The 20,307-nt window shown below is 33.6% G+C and overlaps 1 protein-coding gene across 3 annotated transcripts; it reads left to right on the top strand.

Moving 5' to 3' along the window:
• The first annotated feature begins 1,368 nt into the window (after positions 1–1,368).
• Positions 1,369–18,205, top strand: LOC148283374 (chymotrypsin-2-like). 3 transcript variants are annotated; one of them, XM_088223622.1, is made up of 5 exons: positions 1,369–1,449; positions 3,241–3,406; positions 5,482–5,728; positions 10,616–10,762; positions 17,833–18,205. In XM_088223622.1, exons 1-5 carry the CDS (start codon positions 1,386–1,388, stop codon positions 17,974–17,976), a joined length of 768 nt encoding a protein of 255 aa, XP_088079748.1. In that variant the 5' UTR covers positions 1,369–1,385; the 3' UTR covers positions 17,977–18,205. The 3 variants fall into 3 exon arrangements, with proteins under 3 accessions (XP_088079748.1, XP_088079749.1, XP_088079750.1); XM_088223623.1 differs by lacking the exon at positions 17,833–18,205 and adding an exon at positions 13,071–13,320 and having other exon boundaries at positions 1,394–1,449; XM_088223624.1 differs by lacking the exon at positions 10,616–10,762 and having other exon boundaries at positions 1,394–1,449; positions 5,482–5,734.
• Positions 18,206–20,307: the final 2,102 nt, after the last annotated feature.

Here is a 20,307-nt window from a genome sequence, read left to right on the forward strand (position 1 = left end):
AACAAAATAAAATTATGCCTTTAAGAGGAGGGGAGGTAAGGTTAATTCGTTGGCTTTGTGGTGTGGTCAGCGCATTTGCCTACCATGTCATGCAAGGGGTCTCGGATTCGATTCCCGACATGGTTGACGGAGCGGAGAGGGGGACACATATTTAGCCTTTTGACAGTTATCGGCAAATACGTTTGTTGTTGTTTCGAATTGTTTGAAGAGACTTAAGAAGATATATTTTTGAAAAGTAATATTTGTTGCTGACTAGAGCCGGAGCGCAGCTCCGCTCAGATAAGAAGAGCCGGAGCGCCGCTCCGGTGCGCTTCTGCCCGACTGGGTTGGAGAGGAACTATATTTCACGCCCAGCCCGGACGGTGCGGTGGCTGAGCGAATGAAACACCAAAGTTCACTTTTATTGTAAAAATGCCCGTTTAAGTTAAAATATAAATCTGAAGTCCACTTCGTTTTAATGCAATATCAGTAGACCCTGATATACTATTTTTATATGTACTGTTACCATATACATATTTAAAATAGAAAGTTCTTTACAGACAATATTTTGAGTTTGTCCAAATTTTTGTAGACAAAGACTGGATTCAACTCCCTGGGGAGCTGTTTATATTAACATATTACAACAGAGATGAAGAACATTTAAGAGAAGGTAATATAGAAGTTAAGGCATCTACAGGGCTTATGACCTGTCAATGGCTCGTTTAAGTGGTCACTTTACACACTGTGTAACATTCACCATTCAAACTTAAAATATTGTTGATAAATTACCTGGTCCATGAAAAAGTATAGAAATTGAAAAAAATAATATTTTCAGGCGTTGCCTAGTATGTCGGTGAAATAATTCTATTAGATGAATCTAACCCGCATAAATAAAGGTTTCAGCTCTTTAACTTCACAAACATCAACAGATGAAAGCATTGAAGGAATACAGATGTTCAAATATAGGCATGTTAGTTCTTTATAGCTTGAAATCATCACATTTGGTTCAAATTTATGATGTTTTGGAAATCGCACAATCACAACATCTTGTTTCCTGAACATTTCTTCCAATGTGACTACCGTGGTTTATACTTTAAGGTACAGAATTAATATTTTACTATCTTTGTAAAAAATATTATTAAATCATCATCAAGGCTGATTTTGGCGAGTCATGTTCGTATCATTTTAATTTGATAATAATTAAAATGAATTCTTAATAATTTCTCTAATGATTTAACGCGGGTCATTTAACGAATGGCGTGTAGGTGGTAAGTAGTATTAAGATGCAATTTATGATATAAAGTAACTTAAATCAATCACTAATAATCCTGCTGATAAAAATGGTTGATTAAAATAAATGTATAAATAAGTGGTGTTATTTCTTTTGTTAGTTTTTATCGTAGTTAATGTGGGTAAGAATGCTTAAGCTAACACTAGTTTTCGTGTTTTTGGGATTGACGTTTTGTCATGGTATGTACATATTGTATTTAAACGATTCCCAGATAGGGGTGTGTACCCAGTTAAGTCAAAAATTGACTTATTGATTGATTTATTGACTTATTTTGTTCAACTCCATATTTAAACTTATAATTAGAAATCAAACACTGATTTGAGTCTACTGAACACTTTATTTTATTTTTACAAAAAAATATAAACATATAAAAATGAAAACTTCGTGACAATTGTTGAATCATGTTACAATTGCATTTATATATTTTGTTGAAAATAGAAAAATTGTATAATAATACATTTATGTTTATATAAATTTCCTCATAATATTTCAATCATGTTTTAAAATTAAAATGAACAGCACCCTATTATAATATTATTGATATTTTTTCGACAACAATTATCTAAATTTACAAAACTATAAAGTTTCATTAATTATCTCACAATACATACTTGTATGTCAATAAATACTTACTTTGATATATTTTCCCCGAAATTCAAATATAAATACCTAAATTCCCCATTACCTATTAAACACTTAGCCTCACCCTAAACCATTGGTTTTTCCCTCAATTATTATTAATGTACATGCTATAGTTCATAAGATTATTTTTATTTTCTACTTAAGTACCTTGAATTATATAACTATACAAGGACATTCAATCCAAATAACCTTCACATTCGTTTGAAAATGCTCTAATAAGGCGAAAAAATTGTCACGAAGTTTTTATTTTTATATGTTTATATTTCTAAAATAAAATAAATTGTTCAGTAGACTCAAATCAGTGTTTGATTTCTAATTATAAGTTTTCAAAAATTGACGTTTTGAGGACCAGCAAGAGCTTAGTTAAAAAAAAATTCAAACAAATAACGATTTATGTTATTGACTTTTTGTTTTATGTCCAACATACTAGCTTATCAAAATATTTCACAACGAATTTGACGATTTAAAAAAAGGTGATGGACTTATTTAGATTGTCACAAAATATTAATAGTATAACACTTTGTATCCCAGAGCCGCGTAAACACGTGATTAAATAACCACGCGTTGTGTCCCGGTCCCGTATTTTCACGTGGTTTACCAGCTGTCCAAAAAAGTGCATTTTATTGACATCTAGTGACTTTTATTAGTACTTTTTTGCTGCTGGTGAACCACGTGAAAACACGGGACCAGGACACAACGCGTGGTTATTATCATAACGTGTTTGCACGGCTACGGGATACAAAGCACGGGTTGTGGTCCTGTGGCTAGTGTCTCGGACTCACGGACCAAAGGTCTGTGGTTCGAATCCCACTCTACCCCAACTTGATTCCATTTTCTAATAGTGAGTTATTTACAACTCGTTGAAAATGGCCCTCAAAATTAAATATTTGGGTAAATCATAAGAACGCAAATATTTCTTTTACTCTTTTAAAAAAAAAAAAAAAAAAGCACAATAAAAGGAGTGAGACCCTGTATGTGTGCGAACATTGCAATGTGGCTCTCCATAAAGGCCAATGTTGGCAAAACTATCATACAAAAAATGACTTATTAAACTATTTAAAACAAACATGAGCAGTTTCAATTGATTTAACCCAGTATTTTCATAATTATGACACTTTTAAGAATCCCTTCAAAAAGCATAAAATTTCACAAAAATGGGCCGAGCACAAGGCAAATTCTATGTGTGTTCGCCGGTGCTCAAAGTGCTCACACACTAAGGATTTATGAGTTTTATTTAGTAAAATTAAAACAATATACCTCCCCGATTATGTACGAAAAAAGACTGACTACGCTCGACTAATATCGACAAAATTGACGTATGTTTTTAGGAGCCCCATCATCTCCAGAGAGGATTGTCGGAGGTGAATTGGCGCCTCCAAATGCGGCGCCATACATTGTAAGCCTGAAGAATCCACCACCAAATAATAACTTATTTTGTGCTGGAGTCATCATCACTCCAAGAACTGTTTTAACTGCCGCTCACTGCTTAATTAAGTAAGAACTTAAATTTATTTAAAACCAAAACTAACTAACAACGTCAAACGTTGCTAACTATAATATAATCAAGCTCGTTCCTTAAGAGACAGGGCGATTTACAATATTTAAGAAAACTATTTCTTGAAGAAGAGCGGTTTGATGAATAAGGTATCTGAATACAGTTTGTCACTCTCTAGCAGATGCCTCCTTGAATACTGAACGATACAAACAATTGCATGTTGGACTGAATATGCCTAACTAAAATCGACAAAACCGAGTTCTTGCATTGCCGAAAACTGAACCAATTTGGATTTGTTAAAAAAAAAGAGTATGATAAAACATTTTTTTATACAACACAGTTTGTTTTTTTAAATTTAATTTATCTTATTTATTTAATGTATTTTGTTTGTTTTCTTTATTTGGTTAATTTTTTTTTTTTTTATTAAATTTACTTATTTTTATTTCAAATTGTTATTTCAGATATTTTTTATAAATTATATGTGACCACAGCATGCAGAAATACATAATTTATAATAAATATTTTTTTAATTAGCTAGCTTAATTGATTGTGTTAAAAAAGTTATTACAATAAGTTATTACTAACAGGTTATTACAAATTAATTTACCTAACTAACATAAGTGACAATTTGATTTTATAAATTGCGTTACAGTTTTTCTATAATAATTAAATGTATCGTTAAAGATATCAATATCGGCATTACTTTCTACATTATCATACAATCTTAACATACGTGATAATGCATTAAAGTGCGCCATATTATTATTGAAGGTAGGAAGATAAAATGTTGTGTTCGATCTCAATCGCCAACTGGGGACATTCAGGGGTACATTCTCTAAACAAAATGTAGAATCAACATTACAATGAATTATTTTATAAAAATATATCAAGTCTAAAATCTGTCTGGTAAATTCCAATTAATCCAATTAATAGTTATCATATTTTTATACCACAACCCTGCAGATAAAAGTAGGCGCTTTCAAAGGTTTTTGGATGGTACTAGCTCCTATAAATAATTTATGAAAAAAATATAAAGAAAACAGTAAAGAACGCCCATTCTTCCTCACAATGCCGACATTCAAAATTAGTTTTATGCGTGTTTTCTCATTGTAATAGTCCATAGATCTAATAATGACTTCTAAATAGAAAGGCTCTCAAGAAGGTCTTGATTATTAATTCCAAACAACTGAAATTCTTTTCAGATTCTTTGTTTTTCATCCGTAAAAGATTACTTGTTGAATATTAATGGTGTTTAGACCTTTTATAAGCAGATTTCCAGACATATATTAATTTTTGTATTTGGCCCACTTGAGTATTCTGATTAAGTCTTATAGCGTGTGCGTATGAATATTTTTTGTATTTTACAATTAATACTCACATTTTCTTTGTAGTTGTATTTTAGTTTTAAATCTGTAAATATGTACTATTGTCTAATTAATTATTATAGATAGTTGTGTAATTAATAAGAAAGCTCTTAAATATTTAGGTTTGCTGCGCGGTAATATTTCTTATAGGGGAAATACTTACTTTGGAATTATGCCGCTTGTTTAGGCAAGTTCAATTTTCAACTGGCGCGTCTTGACGCCGGCCGTTTGCTTTATAAAAAAACTAATTTATTGTTCTCCTATATAAAAGGGGAACGCATTGAAATCTCAGTTAGATTGAAAAGACAATCAAACAACTAATTGGTTAGATCGGTGGAGAGTGTAAATCACGCCGTTCCCCCACGGGGGTAGGTGGAGAGGATAGAACGCCGTATTATTCTGTCTTTGCATATGGACCTCATTTTCTTTACATTCATACGTCTCATCTTCGCAGACGACATCTACACCTTGTTTTTTACTATTGTACTTCTTAATTTGTCTGTGTTTTTTCTACATTTTGACGTACATGACAGCCAACTTCCAGAACCAAAAAGACAATACAAATGGAATACTAAATTGGTTTTCTAAAAGACTTTTTAATATTATTTATTGAGGATATCAACAGTATTATATATTTATATTATAAACAAAATATATCGAGAAAAAAACCAATGAAAGATATCCACAGGAAACTTAATTTATGATTTCAGCAAAGAAGCTTGGGCTGTTATAGTCACTACTGGAAGCCAAAAATTGAATTCCGGTGGCGATAGATATGTAGCCGAGAAACTGATTATTCATCCTAATTACCATGATTATCTGATCGTCAATGATGTAGGACTTGTTATACTGGAAGAAGAAATAACCTTCTCTGCTTCAGTTGCCATCATACCGCTTGCAGACAGTAAAATTGAAGAAGGGTCGAACCTGAAGTTAAATGGATGGGGAGCCATGGAAGTGAGCGTGATGATTATTTTTTGAATTCTATAATTTAACTTTATGACAAAAAAAAACATTATAAACCATCAAGAACAAAAAGAGGCATGGTATAGAGACATGTTCGATTTGTACATTGTAAATGCCTTAACTTCAAAGGAATATAAAGGTGAAAAAATGGTACCCGTATGGAGATCCGTCTTCTACAAATTTCCAATCAAAATTGGCAAGTTGTAACATCTTTAGCGCTATCAATAATTGCGGAAATCCAAAATTTTGTTGTAATTTTATACCAAAAATGCTATGAATCAATTTCATTATTGCCTTTTAATGTTTTTCCAAATTTCCCTGTCGGAACAAATTCGGGTCTGTTCTGAAGACCTTTTTTGGTTTAATTCTCGGATTCGTTTGCAACAAATACCTGCATATTTTTCATTTATCATAACCTTCAACTGCTTTTCTTAACTTTATGGTTTATACTCATTCAGCAGTAGTGAATGGTAATTTTTTTTTAGAGGTAAGCTACAAAAACACTCATAAATTTGTACCAACGTTAAAATACGTAATATATAAATAGCTACTTTTTCTGTGGTTCTGTAAAATCATATTTTTGCTTCAGCATCTGACAAAAGACGATTTTTGTCAAATATCTATCAAATCAAATAAAACAACCATCATTATTTGATTTTGGTAAATTTTTTTACTTAAAAATGTCACTATGACTCAGTAAATATATTTCCATTATGATACATACATACATACATTTTTTTTTGCACCACAACAGGCCAGGAGGCCTAATTACAGTGGTGAATTACATCACAGAGTACCCAAACTTGAGAAAAATCACATTTTAATTTTTGTGTTCTCACCGGGAATCGAACCCGGAACCTTCCGTGCGTGAATCAAGCGTCTTGACCACTACACCACGGAGGCCGCCCCGCTATGATTGAAATGTTAATACTAAGCCCTGGCTGATTTCTCCAAGAAGTTAATAATGACAAAAAGACACGACGAGCGCCACATGTTCTATGTCAACCGTATCATTCCATGTCCGCTCCCAGGTTGGAGCGTATGGTGTCCAGAAAGAGCCTTCTGGCATCTCTATTAGCTGCCAGCTCTTATGCGTCCGACTTGCCATGTCAGGTTCGCGCCCTGTAGTTTCGACACAAACTACCGACCAACAGTTAGCATCAGACGTCCGGGAAGACGAGAGCCTGATACTTTGTAAAGTAGGCAAGCGTGGTTAACGCTCTCAGGAGGCATCCGCAGTATATAGCCCAGCCAACCGTATCGCCTCTGCTTGGTGAAAGTTGTCACTGATTCTGTATCATATCTATGGAAAATAGTCCTTACGAAATTACGTTTGAAATAGGTTATCTTCATGATATTTATTTGTAATGTGCAAGCTTGTTTTTGTACAAAAATACAGTTGAAACGTAAAATAAAGCGTACACCCTTGTAAACAGAAATAATCAGCAAGTTTTTCCGTTCACTGAGAACGGGCTGGCGCTGGGCGCGCTTTATCAATATATTTATTCATTTTATTTTATTTTATTTATTACGGTTCACTAACAATAAAAAATACATACAAAATTGGTACAATGATCCCAAATTGTTGTTTAAGATATTGTTCATTAATTAAATGTGAACGGAGCATGAACAAATAAAGAAAAAAACGTTTTTAATATTTTTTTTATTTGGCTAGCTTATTAAATAAGTATTACTAACAGTTAATTACAAAATATTTATAATCAAATTTATTTCAACAGAGAGGGAAAACATTTTTGAGAAGGAAATATGGAAGTCTAGGCATTTACACGGCTTATGAAGAAGTATCGAAATTGGAAAATTGTTTTTAGGCGTTGCCTAGTAGGTAATTTGGTTCAGCCGGGTGAATCTCACCCACGTTATAAAGGTTTCAGCTCTTTTACTTCACAAAAGTGAACAGATGGAGGAGTTGAGGAAATATGGATGTTCAAACATAGGCAGAATGGTGCATGTTACACAGTGTGTAAAGTGGCCACTTAAACCAGCCAATGACAGGTCATAAGCCCTGTAAATGCCTAGACTTCCATATTCCCTTCTCAAAAAGGTTTTCCCTCTCTTTTGAAATAAATTTAAACATAAACGAATATTCGATTTTATAAATTGCGTTAGTTTTCCTATAATTATTTAATGTATTGTTAAAGATATCAATACCAGCATTACTTTCATTATTATACAATTTTAACATGCGTGATAATTAGAGACCGGAAAACAGTGGTGTTATTATTTGCCAAAAGCGGTGTTATTTTTGAAAACTGGCGGTATTATTTTTTAGAACCAATTTGAGTACACGGGTTGATAATAAAAGTCAAAGGCGTTGTTTTTTTGCAACAAAAATATTTATTTTACAATAATACAACATAAAAAACACTAAATATGAACTACATACTATAAACTAACTTGTAATATATGTTTTATAAACTGAATACAAAAATTTAACCAAATATTACATAAAACGCGGAATATAATATATGTGTGCCATGCACATTGCAAAAGATGGTCACCCAAAACCACCTTCAACGTCTCAACACATTTGGTCATGTAACACGCTGAATCTGTCACTACACTCTTCATATTTTTAAACTCAATATTGTAGTCTTTCAGGGCATCTATTATAGCCCTGACACAATTTGTAGCGTTGGCTGACTCTAAAAATTTCACCCCTGCCACAAACAATTTTACATCTTCAGGACTTGTATGAATTCTAAATTATTATTCGCCATACTTGGCAATCACACAACGGCCTAAAGAATCGGTAGTTTTGTCACAAACAAATCAATTTTTTGTTTTGTAAAACTTCTTTCACTTTGAAACTCCGTCGGCAACTACAATTCCGAGATACTTCTCCCTTAATGTTTATGTGCACGGCAAATCTCCAGCACCTGAAAAAAAAACAATTGTAAACTGAGAAAGGAAAACTGTATTTTCGACTTTTTTTAAAGTCTACTGTCAAATGTTTTCATTCGGCGTTAATCTTGAAATTATAATAGTGTTTGTAAAAGTTGTGGCTTTGGAAATTGTTTTGATCAGTGATGTTTACAAAACAAATTCACTGCGTACAATAAAAATTACAGGTAAAATGTTGAATGTCGTCACTTTATGAATATGTATCAAAAATAGTTGGGTTATCGAAATCGGTAAAATAACATAAAAAATAACTAATACAAATGTTTACACTTTGAGTACCGGCCGAATACACATAGAAATTTACCCTGTGCCCTGCCCATTTTTGTGAAATTTCATGCTTTGTGAAGGGTTTTTTAGAAGTGTCATAATTATGAAAACGCTTAGTTAAATCAATCGAAACTTCTCATATTTATTTAAATAATTTTATCAGTCATTTTTGTATGATAGTTTTGCCAACATTGGCCTTTATGAAGAGTTACATCGCAATGTTCGCACAACTGGTTGTGTTTTTTATAATTATTTTAGTTTAAATTGCTTATCATGTTAATAATAATTAAGTTAATTAGATTAACATATTACAACAGAGATGAAGAACATTTAAGAGAAGGTAATATAGAAGTCTAGGCATCTACAGGGCTTATGACCTGTCAATGTCTGGTTTAAGTGGCCACTTTACACACTGTGTAATATTCACCATTCTGCCTATATTTGAACATCTATATTCCTTCAATTCTTTCATCTGTTGAAAAAAAAATTGAAAAACTCAAAATATTGTTGGTTAATTAGATTAATTACATTTTTATTTTATTATTATGTTAACTTTGTTATATAACTAATTTAAGGCATGTTTTACTTGTAGTTAAATGTTTCCCTCGGCACGGGACACCCCAGTGACAAAGAAGAATACAAACATTGTTAAACTATAAATAAATTACGTGGTTTACCAGCAGCGAAAAAGTACAAATAAAAATCACTAAATGTCAATAAAATGCACTTTTTTAGACAGCTGGTAAACCACGTGAAAACACGAGACCGGGACACAACGCGTGGTTAAAAAATCACGTGTTTACACGGCTCCGGGAAACAAAGTGTTAATATACAATATTAATTTTAATTACTCCTCCATAAATATAGTTAATACAAAACATTATTATGGATAACCATTTTGGTTGAGTGAATTTATTAACTATGATTTCCTGTTAAATACTTTGAACTTGTTAAAACTAGCTGAAAGAAGAAAAATTATAGATTTATTGAATTTATTTAAGATTGTCAACATTACACAAGACTGCCCAAATCTATTAGCGCTCATTAACTTCAAGGTACCTGGACGAATGACTTGTCAAGTACATCCGTTTAGTTGCAACAATTCACGGAACCGTATACTCGTATAATGCTATTCTGAATCGACACCATGTTCTCGGCAATAACTATTCCGACGTTGCTGATATTTTTCATTTAAAGTATAGCTTATATAAATTAACGCTATTTAATCATTTCAAAGATGATGAACGGTAATTTACATTTTTTAGATTTTAGTGCTTTCTATGTTTACTTTTGTATGGGTACTATTGTGTACCATATTTACGTGTTTACTTATTTTTTAAATTAGTTTAATTGTCATTATTATTTTTTTTATATAAAATAATTTTACTGTATTTTATATACTTATATTTTGTATCTTTTAAAGAAAAATATACATAAATTATTTTCCTTTTAAAATTTTATTTGCACACATTGTTTAATTATTTTTTATATTTTAATATGTTTTTTATACAAAACTGCTGTATTATATATTTAGTATTTATGTAAAATAATACTTGAATATTTAATTTTTTCACATTATATTGAAATGTTTATATTTTTTTAATATGTATCTTTTTAAGGTAAAAGGCACTGCAAGCCGTGTATGTTAATAAATAAATAACCAAATAAATTTTGAAATAATTATTGCAGGCATACGGAGATGTTTCAAACGATTTAATGGAACTCAAAACAATGACAGTAAACTTTGATGACTGCCGGGAGTACTTTGGCCCATCAAACCAAGTATTCCCTTCTCAACTCTGTTCATACTTTGGAGTAGGGTATGGTTCTTGTGGTGTAAGTTTATTCGCTATTTTTATTAAAATATACGAAAGAACCGAGAAACAAAAGGACAACTGGCCCACAGTAAAGACGTCGCCATTGAGGGGAGATCCACCCGCAGCTGTTATATAGTCCTGGGAGACTCTGTCAGCTGCGCATAGAGGAAAGTTTATGTAAATATTCCCAAGGAATACAAACCCCATGCAGATTAAGGAGGGGGGAGGAGGATGTTTGGACAGTGGCCAACACATCGTCCTTACCCCTGAGGATCCCCTCAATGCCTCTATTTTTTTTATTAAAAAAAATGTATTTATACAAACAATTTATTTATTTAATTTTACTTTTTGTACATAATGTTATTTGTACATTGGCGGGCTTATTGCCAAATGGCAATTTCTTCCAACCAACCAATAAAATAAAAGTTTTATTTATATAAAGCAAGTTACAAAACATATTCAATAGAAAAAAAAATTAAAAAGCTAAAGATATTAAATAAAAATAAACGTAATAAATTACCTTAAATCAAAACTATTACTCAATGTAAAAAATAAAAAAAGAGGAAAGAGGAAAGGAGGAGAGATTAAGGAAGAGAAAGGAGATGTTTCTTCAGACGTGATTCAAACAGAGATAATGTAGTAACATCTTTGATGGTGGATGGGAGATGATTCCACAGTCGAGCCGCATGGACACTATATGAGTTAGAGAAGAAAGAGGAATTGTGGATGGGTATTAAGAGAGTGCCTTGAGAATTAGAACGAAGAGGTAAACCATGAACTGATAAGCAGTTTACACAAATAAACGTATACAAATACTAACATATTACAACAGAGATGAATAACATTTCAGAAAAGGTATTATAGAAGTCTAGGCATCTACAGGGCTTATGACCTGTCAATGGCTGGTTTAAGTGGCCACTTTACGCACTGTGTAACATTCACCATTTTGCCTATATTTGAACATCCATATTTCTTCAATTCTTTCATCTGTTAATGTTTGTGAAGTTAAAGAGCTGAAACCTTTATTTATGTGGGTGAGATTCATCTAATTGAATTATTTCATCTACATACTAGGCAACGCCTGAAAATGTTATTTTTTCAATTTGTATACTTCTTCATGGACCAGGTAATTTATCAACAATATTTTGAGTTTGTCCAAATTTTTGTAGACAAGGACTGGATTCATCTCCCTGGGGAGCTGTTTATATTAACATATTTCATACGTATACAAATACACAAAAACAATGCCGTAAAACTTTAGTAACACAGCAAACATAATTAAAAATTGAATCATGTTGTAGTCCCATGGATACTGTCTCGGACTCACGGCTCAATGGTCTGTTGTTCGAATCCTACTCTACCCCAACATGATTTACGCCCATTTCCTAATAGAGAGTTATTCACAACTCGTTAAAATGCCCCTTAAAATTAAATAATTGGGTATATCATAAGAACGCAAACATTTCTTTATTAAAACAAAAAAAAAGAAAGAAAAAAAACACGTCGCCGGGTAAGAATGCCTACGCTAACACATACTTTACGTTTTCTTACCTGGCGACGACTTTGCATGTGAAAAAACGATCGACCAACGAAACGAACGAGCGAACGATCGAACGAATAAAGTGTTTGGAAGCGAATGCTGATTCGATAAATTTTATATTATTAATATTTAAAGCATTAGCGTTGTGGTCAAAAATTTTACGAAATGTTATTAAATATTTGTATAAAACCATTTACCGACAATTTATGTCTACCGGTTTTGAGACGTACCCTTCTCTTCGTCAGGACACTAATTTAACCTGCTGGTTTAACTTGTTGTAAAACCCACTATACGCCTTCACCATAGTTGTAAAACCAACAAGACATGCATTTTAACCCTTACGCTGCTACGCAGTTTTTCAAGAATCTAATCAGAAATCCTCTTATTTATTCATTTTAAAAATATTTTATCGAATACTTTGTTTTCCAAACACACTACTGTTGATACTACACTACATCAATTAATAGCAATTCCAAGAAAAATCTTCCATTTCATAAATATCTAATTCAAGCCCAATGGAGTGAGCAAGATAGACAATTCGTGCCGAAAATATACAATTTTCGTACAGCGGTTGTAAACCCTTTCTTAATTGAAAATAAAAACAAACAAAACTGATCTCGTACTGCAATCTCAAGGCGCATTGTTATTATTGAAACGAAATAATTATGATAGTTTTTTTGTTGATTGCGGGGCAAAGTGCTCTGTTATATATTATCAAACCTACCACTTCCATCAATGCATCTAAACAAAAATTGTGTAAAATATATCTTGAAATTTGTTGCAACAGAGAGAGAAAACATTTTTGCCAAGGGAATATGGAAGTCTAGGCATTTACAGGACTTATGATCTGTCATTGGCTGGTTTAAATCACCACTTTACACACTGCGAAATATTCACTATTCTGGGTATGTTTACACATCCACATTCATGATTATTTTTACATTACCTCAACTCTTCCATCTGTTGACTTTTGCAAACTAAAAGAGCTGAAACCTTTATTGATATCGGTGAGTTTCATCTGGATAAACTATTTCACCTCTTAGGTAATGCCTACAAATACTTTAAATTTTTTATGCAAGTTATTTTAATCAACAATATTTTGAGTATGTCCAAATGTTTGTAGGGAGTTATTTAGATTGAAACTTAAAGGTAACCGGTAAATTTACTAAGAAGTGATATTATTTCTTGGTAGTTATAATATAATTTTAATTTGAAAAAAATAATGTTTTTGTAAAACTGTCTCACAAATTGATATCACTCCTAAGAAAAATATTCCGTTACACTAATAGCTAGTTCACGCATAATGGATTGAGCGAGATAGACAACAGTTGCCGAAATTACAAACAGCTGGGGTAAATTACATATTTTTTACATTTATATATATTTTTAATCTTACTTTGTTACTCTAACTAACAATTTAACCCTGCAAAGCGTCCTTTTTATTATGAATAAATTTACAAAATATATCATTCAAAATGATAACGGATAGTGAAAGTGATAAAGAAGTTCAGTCATATCACTCCACTACTTCGGGAACTACACTGGCTACGTTTTCCACAGAGGGTCGAATACAAACTCTGTTGGCTTATGTATAAGTCACTGCACAATTCTGCTCCGGAATATCTAAGGGAACTATGCATTCCAGATGAACTAGCTGACAGGCGTCTCACGCTTAAGCTAGGGTTTCCTAGGACAGCGGTGCCCGTATCTTAACGGCCGTAGTGAACGGTGATGCGGTGGACAGCCGTCGTAGTGGTGACTAGAGAGTGGTTTTATTTTTTAACGGTGTTATCAACACCATTTTTATAGGAAATCACTCTCTAGTCACCGTTACGACGGCTGTGAACCGCATTAATGTTCACTACGGCCGTTAAAATACGGGCACCGCTGTCCTAGGAAACCCGAGCTTTAGATCAGCTACGTCTACGGCGAGAGGAAAAGTTATTATACCTCTACGCAAACAGCGCACTAAGGTTGCAGGCCCTATGGCATGGAATGCTCTCCCAGTAGAGGTGCGAGGCTGTGAAAGTGAAGTGATTTTTCGGAAAAAACTAAAAACCCACTTGTTCTCTAAATCATTCGAATAAATCCGTAGCATGTGACAACAAAATAAATTATTTTAATTAAATTACAAATTTAAAAGCTTCAATTAAATTAATTTAACAAATAAAAACACTATGTAAAGCGCCCTTGAGGTATTTTATTACGAAAATGGCGCTATATAAGTTATCCATAATAATAATATAATAAAAAATAAATAATAGTACCTCGCCGAGAAACTCGGAGGCTTAGCAGCTCAACCTATTCCGAAAGTGAATTAGACAACAACGATATTTTTTTAAGTGATAGTGATAATAATTTATAATATGACTCTTACGTCTTCGTCTCTTCTGCACGAAATCGAAGAAGCTTTTTCTGAAGTATTTTTGGATCAATATCGAGCTGATATACCTCTTTTACGTTTTGTTTGTAGAATAGTTTGTAGAATAGAGTTTGTATAGTAATAATTACGTTTTGTTAATAGAGTAATAATTACTACCTAATGAACAGCTAAAACATTTTGATTTACCATTACTTAATAATAAATTAACAAATGATTTCTTTAATATTCAAACGTCCTAATTGACAATCATTAGGTTCCATGGTAAATTATTTTTATGTTTTATGGCTCTTTACTTATTTGTTTATATTCTTAATTATGGGGTTTTCCAGTGATATAGGGACCTCACTAGATAAGAGTTATTATATTAAAGGTAAAGTATTCAATTAGTTATTCATTACGGAAGTACATCAATATTTTCGTAATCACTGAATCGGGTTTAATAGTGGGGAAAACACCAAATATAATTATTTTCCTCAAATATCATATAAGTGATTCAAAATCTAACTATTAACGTAGATTTATTTTTTTCACTGTTTTTGGAATGTAAAAAAGTTCACTGTTTCAGGTCCCGACTAGCTAGAAGTTTCCTGTGTTTAGTCGTTTCTCTTTTCTTAAAAGCACTGTAAATTTAAAAATCATAAGTAAATTTATAATGAGGATGTTTAGTGGTTTAAAAAAAAAAATGTTTTTAGACAAAGTTTTTTAAAAAAAAAATTTTTGTATCGTATTATCAGCGCTACGGTCTTTTAAAGTCTTGTATTTCTGACATTTATCCGCGTTTGACGTCGCAAAATCTCTTCCGCTTCTTCTCGGTTAGTTCTGTTGATTGGTCCATTGACGATTAGCAAACCGGAAATCTTACACAACCCTCTTATCATTGGTTGATTCATATGAACAAGTGACGTCGTTCAAAGCTGTTCGTTTTCATTAAAATATTTTAAATGATTTTTCATTCATTTTCAAGAAACTTTGCTGTACAATTTAATGCTTAAATTTTTACTACGCGTAAGAAATCATTTTTTGTATTATTTTTTTCGTAGGGCTGAAATAGGTACGAAACTAAATAATAACCCGTCGAATAAGTAATGTTTATGTTTTGAAAATGTTTTATACCACTGACGGTTAAGTGCAACAAGCAGTTCCCGAATTCATTTACCCTTTTGGGGATTATGACGTCAGCATCAGTCTAGTTAGAACTTTATGATAGGGATTAACAACAACGATATATCGTTGTTTAGCAGTATAAGGGTTAATAAGCAACCCTTACATGCACTGACGAAAAGATTTTATGTTGTGGGGGAAATATTTGAAAAATGAGGAAGAGAATGAAGGGTGGGGCGTGAGTTTAATAGATATAAGGTGACTTTTGTAATATAATTGATTACATTACAAAAACAGTTTTTCCGAATTCGCAAATCACATAATCAATTGTAAAAATTACTGTAATGAAGATACAGGAATTAAAATCTTAGATATAAATAATAAAGGGTTGAAAGCCTATAATTTGGAAATATTTCGCACCAGGAAAGGTTTAAAAAATAATGTTCTTTTGATCAATGATCCATTGGAGCTGCACCAGGCTGCGTATTATTGCCCTTACTTTTTAACTTATACTCAGAAAAAATATTTAAGAATACTCACTCTGATGTCAGAAAAGGAATACAAATTAACGGCAAAATTATCAATAACATCAGATATGCTGACGATATCAATATCCTGGCTGACAACTCATGTGTCCTTCAGGAACTCCATGGTAAAATTGACGAAGCTGGTAGAGTCGTGGGCTTGAACTAAACGCTAAAAGTTCTAAAAAAGGCTAAACAAAGAAGATGGTGTTTAGCCGAAACCCTCACAATAATGCTATTATTCGATTTAAGGGTCAAACAATCGAGAAAGTGGCTAACTTTAAATACCTCGGCAGTCAAATCACTTTTGATCTGGACCCAGGTAGAGAAATATGGTGCAGAATAGAGATAGCACGATCAGCATTCAATGGCATGAACTCATTCTTCTGCAGTGATAGTCTTAATTTAAAACTGAGACAGATGATGATCAAGTACTATCTGCGGTCAATACTGCTCTACTGGGTTGAAACATGGACTCTCAAGGTGAACTCCATGAACCGATTAGAAGCTTTTAAAATGTGGCTTCCCCGGAGAATGTTGAGCATTCTATGAACAGATTTAGTGACTAACGTGGAGGTGCTGAGACGAGCTAGTGCCAAAAAAGAACTACTGTTTTCAATAAAACAGAGAAAACTAGCATATTTGGGCCATATCATGCGCGGAAGCAAATGTGCGCTTCTACAGCTAATCATGACGGGGAAGATCGAGGGAAAGCGTGAAGTTGGAAGGTGACAGATGTCCTGGCTGAGAAACATCCACGACTAGACGGGAGTGGGCGGGGTTGAGGTGCTGTTCCAGTCGGCACAGGATCGGAATGCCTACTCTAGAGTGATCGCCAACGTCGGAGAGACCTGATATGCCACAGAAAGAAGACGATCAATAATCAAACATTTCAATATAGCCCATTATACGATTTCCAACGGTAATGGTCACCCTTTACCATTAAATTCACACCCCTCCCTTCATCCCCTCCCACTATTTTCAACTATTTTTACCACAACATAAAATATTTTCATCATTGCATGTAAGAGTTGCTTATTAAAATGCATGTTGTGTTGGTTTTATATTTGAGTTCAACAACTATGGCGAAGGTGTACAGTGGGTTTTGCATGTTGGTTTAATTGGTGTCCTGACGGAGAGACAAGTACGTTTCGAAACCGGTAGATTCAGAAAAGTCGGTAAGTGGTTATGTACAAATATTTAATAACATTCAATAAAGTTTTTTTTTTTTTAATAAAAATAAATAGTTGCGTTCTTAATTTCGAGGGCAAATTTTAACGAGTTGTAAATAACTCACTATTAGATAATGGGAATCAAGTTGGGGTAGAGTGGAATTCAAACCACGGACTTTTTATCCGTGAGTGCGAGACACTAGCCACAGAACCACTATCCGATACAACCACAACCACAACCGATTTCTTATAACCGAGAAATCTGTAAATAGTCTAACTTTGAAAAATCTTATATTGAAACCCTGTTTTCTGTACAAAAATACTGCATTTCAACAATAAAATAAATAAATTATTACACTTCTTTTCCAGGGAGATTCTGGTGGACCACTTGTGACTGATGATGGGAAGCTCTATGGTTTGGTTTCCTGGGGAATACCATGTGCTCGAGGTGCCCCGGATGTAAACACTCTGGTGCCTTATTTCAAAGAGTGGATCATAAGCAAAGCTGTGTAAAAGCAAAAAATCAATAATAAATAAAAAAAACTTAACTTGTACAAATTTTAAACATTTTCTTTCTTTAACCCTCTTGGGCCGGAGTCGGGTATCTAGGGTCCCCCAGGTAGCATATTCTTCCAATAACTTTTTTATTAATCGGCATATACTACAGATCTAATTTTTTGCGTTATCCTACCCTAAAATGTTGAGAATGTATAAAAGTAATTGAAAAAAATAAAAGAATTCTTTCCATAATTTATAATCGTCTTTGCTTTCCCCCCGTGCAAACAGCAAACTTTATAATTCATCGCTTTACAGTTTAATAATTTTTGGTATATTGGTCAGTTTGCTATTTAAAAAAATTTCAGCCATAAGCACAAAAATCCGGATTTCTTAATTTACATTTTATATCAATTCCCCCTCACAATTCTCCGCTGTACTACCTCGCTAATACGTAGCCAGGATTATGATCAGCGCTCTTCAACATGTCACAATGAGAGCTGCGCGAATTCATGTTGCATTCTCTCGCAATAATAGTTAATGATTAAATGCGTGAATTTCGCAGAAAACTCGAAATATTATGAAATAGTTTAAATAACACTACCATGAAAATCATAATTGGCCCTCTGATGAAAAGGTTTTCTTAGTACCGACTTAACAAAAAACTTTTTTTTCATATTTGTGTATCATTTCGTAACTACTTTTTTCTCTTTTTTTTTACAAGTGGAGTGATACGGACATTTATAAATAAAAACTTTTATTGGTTTATTAGTAAATGTTTTATTTTTCTTGTTGGGATGGCGATTATAATTTTGCGTGAGTATTATTTGACTGAATCGTTGATCTGTGTTAATTTTTGCGGGGTGAGAAAATATGCGTTTGCGCGATAATGGCAGATGCGGAAAAGAACAGTATGCGGCCAAACAAACTACAGCAAACGAAAATCCCGCTTTTAGGAAGACAGGAAAGGGAATCAGGGACAGGAATCCAGATGCTACCTCCAAGTCCTGACTTCTGGGAAGTTTTTTCCTTTTTTGGTGAACACTGCACTTTCACTATAGTTATTTGCAAAATATAAAGATGTATGTGGCGGAGCGGCGGTCAGAAAATGTATAGGTGTTCAGATGCGGGCAGATGAATAAAGAACAAGCAGATACGGGCAGATAAAATTATGAACATGCGGTAGTTGACAGAAATTATCAAGAAGAGGAAAAATGTGATTATTGATGTTGGTTGCTATGGATATAGAAAATTGTTCTCATAGCAACCGTAGCTACCCATGGTCACAGAGACGAGAAGAATAAACAAACATTAAAAGTTGGGAAACCACAGGATGCGTAGGATAGGTGGACTTTCATCCACTGGCGGTCCATCCAGCCACAAACCATTTAATCCCATCAACCACTTGTAATGGCTATTTTTTACTGGAAATGAGTAAATAATGTTTTTTTTGTGTCGTATGTAATCTAGATATACACGACACCTCGCCGTGCATACAGTTGAACTGTAGATAGGGGTGATTCTGCAGGTGTTATTTGACCGGCCATCTCGGGTGAGATAACTTTCTTTAGGCTGAGTCTGCGGCGATATTCTTCAAAGGGGCAGGCAGCGACATCGAAGGCGGAGAGGGCGTAGATTCAATAAAAACGCAGTCTTGATTTATACACAACATTTATTCATAAAAAAGACAGAAGTTTTATCAACGAATTTGTACCGTGTCACGGTCGAGCACGGTACGAGGCAGCATACATAGGCCGCAAGGGAGAGCGAGAAGGGGTCGGACTTTCCCGGCTTACGTCGTAGCACGCTCTCCCATTGGCTGGACAATTTCACATATTGTTTTTACTCTCATACTTATGAGGTCCGATAATTCCCTCGTAATAAGTTTCACATATGAAACGAGTATGTAGGCCTCTTCCCCGTATCTTAATTAATGTACAAATGATAAAGGGAAAGATCTTACATACTGATAAAAGGGTGACATAAGTTTCAATGGGATTGGACAGGGTCTGATTCCCCGCAATCCGATACAAATATGTGACTAGGGTCTCGATATTCTAACTTCTGCCCCTGCGAGTGACATAATTTACCGTCTTTTTTTAAGGGGCAGCTAGTTAGATTACAAATCGAGACTCCTAGCCGAAAATAAACATGAAAACCTGACATATAAATATTACTATAAAAACACTGGCATCGTACACTCTCGTCCGAGCGCCATTCGTCGCCCTGGCGGCCACTCGGGAAGCTTCAGTCGCGGCCGGGGGTTCGACCGCCTCTCCGTGCTCATTTCTTATTTCCACTATTTTTTCCGTGCTGCTACCATCTTCGCCTGGGAGCCCGCAAAAGGGC

Source organism: Micrasema longulum, unplaced genomic scaffold, assembly GCF_059751315.1.
Source record: "Micrasema longulum isolate JH-2025_06_02 unplaced genomic scaffold, ASM5975131v1 h1tg000244l, whole genome shotgun sequence".
NCBI lineage: Eukaryota > Metazoa > Arthropoda > Insecta > Trichoptera > Brachycentridae > Micrasema > Micrasema longulum.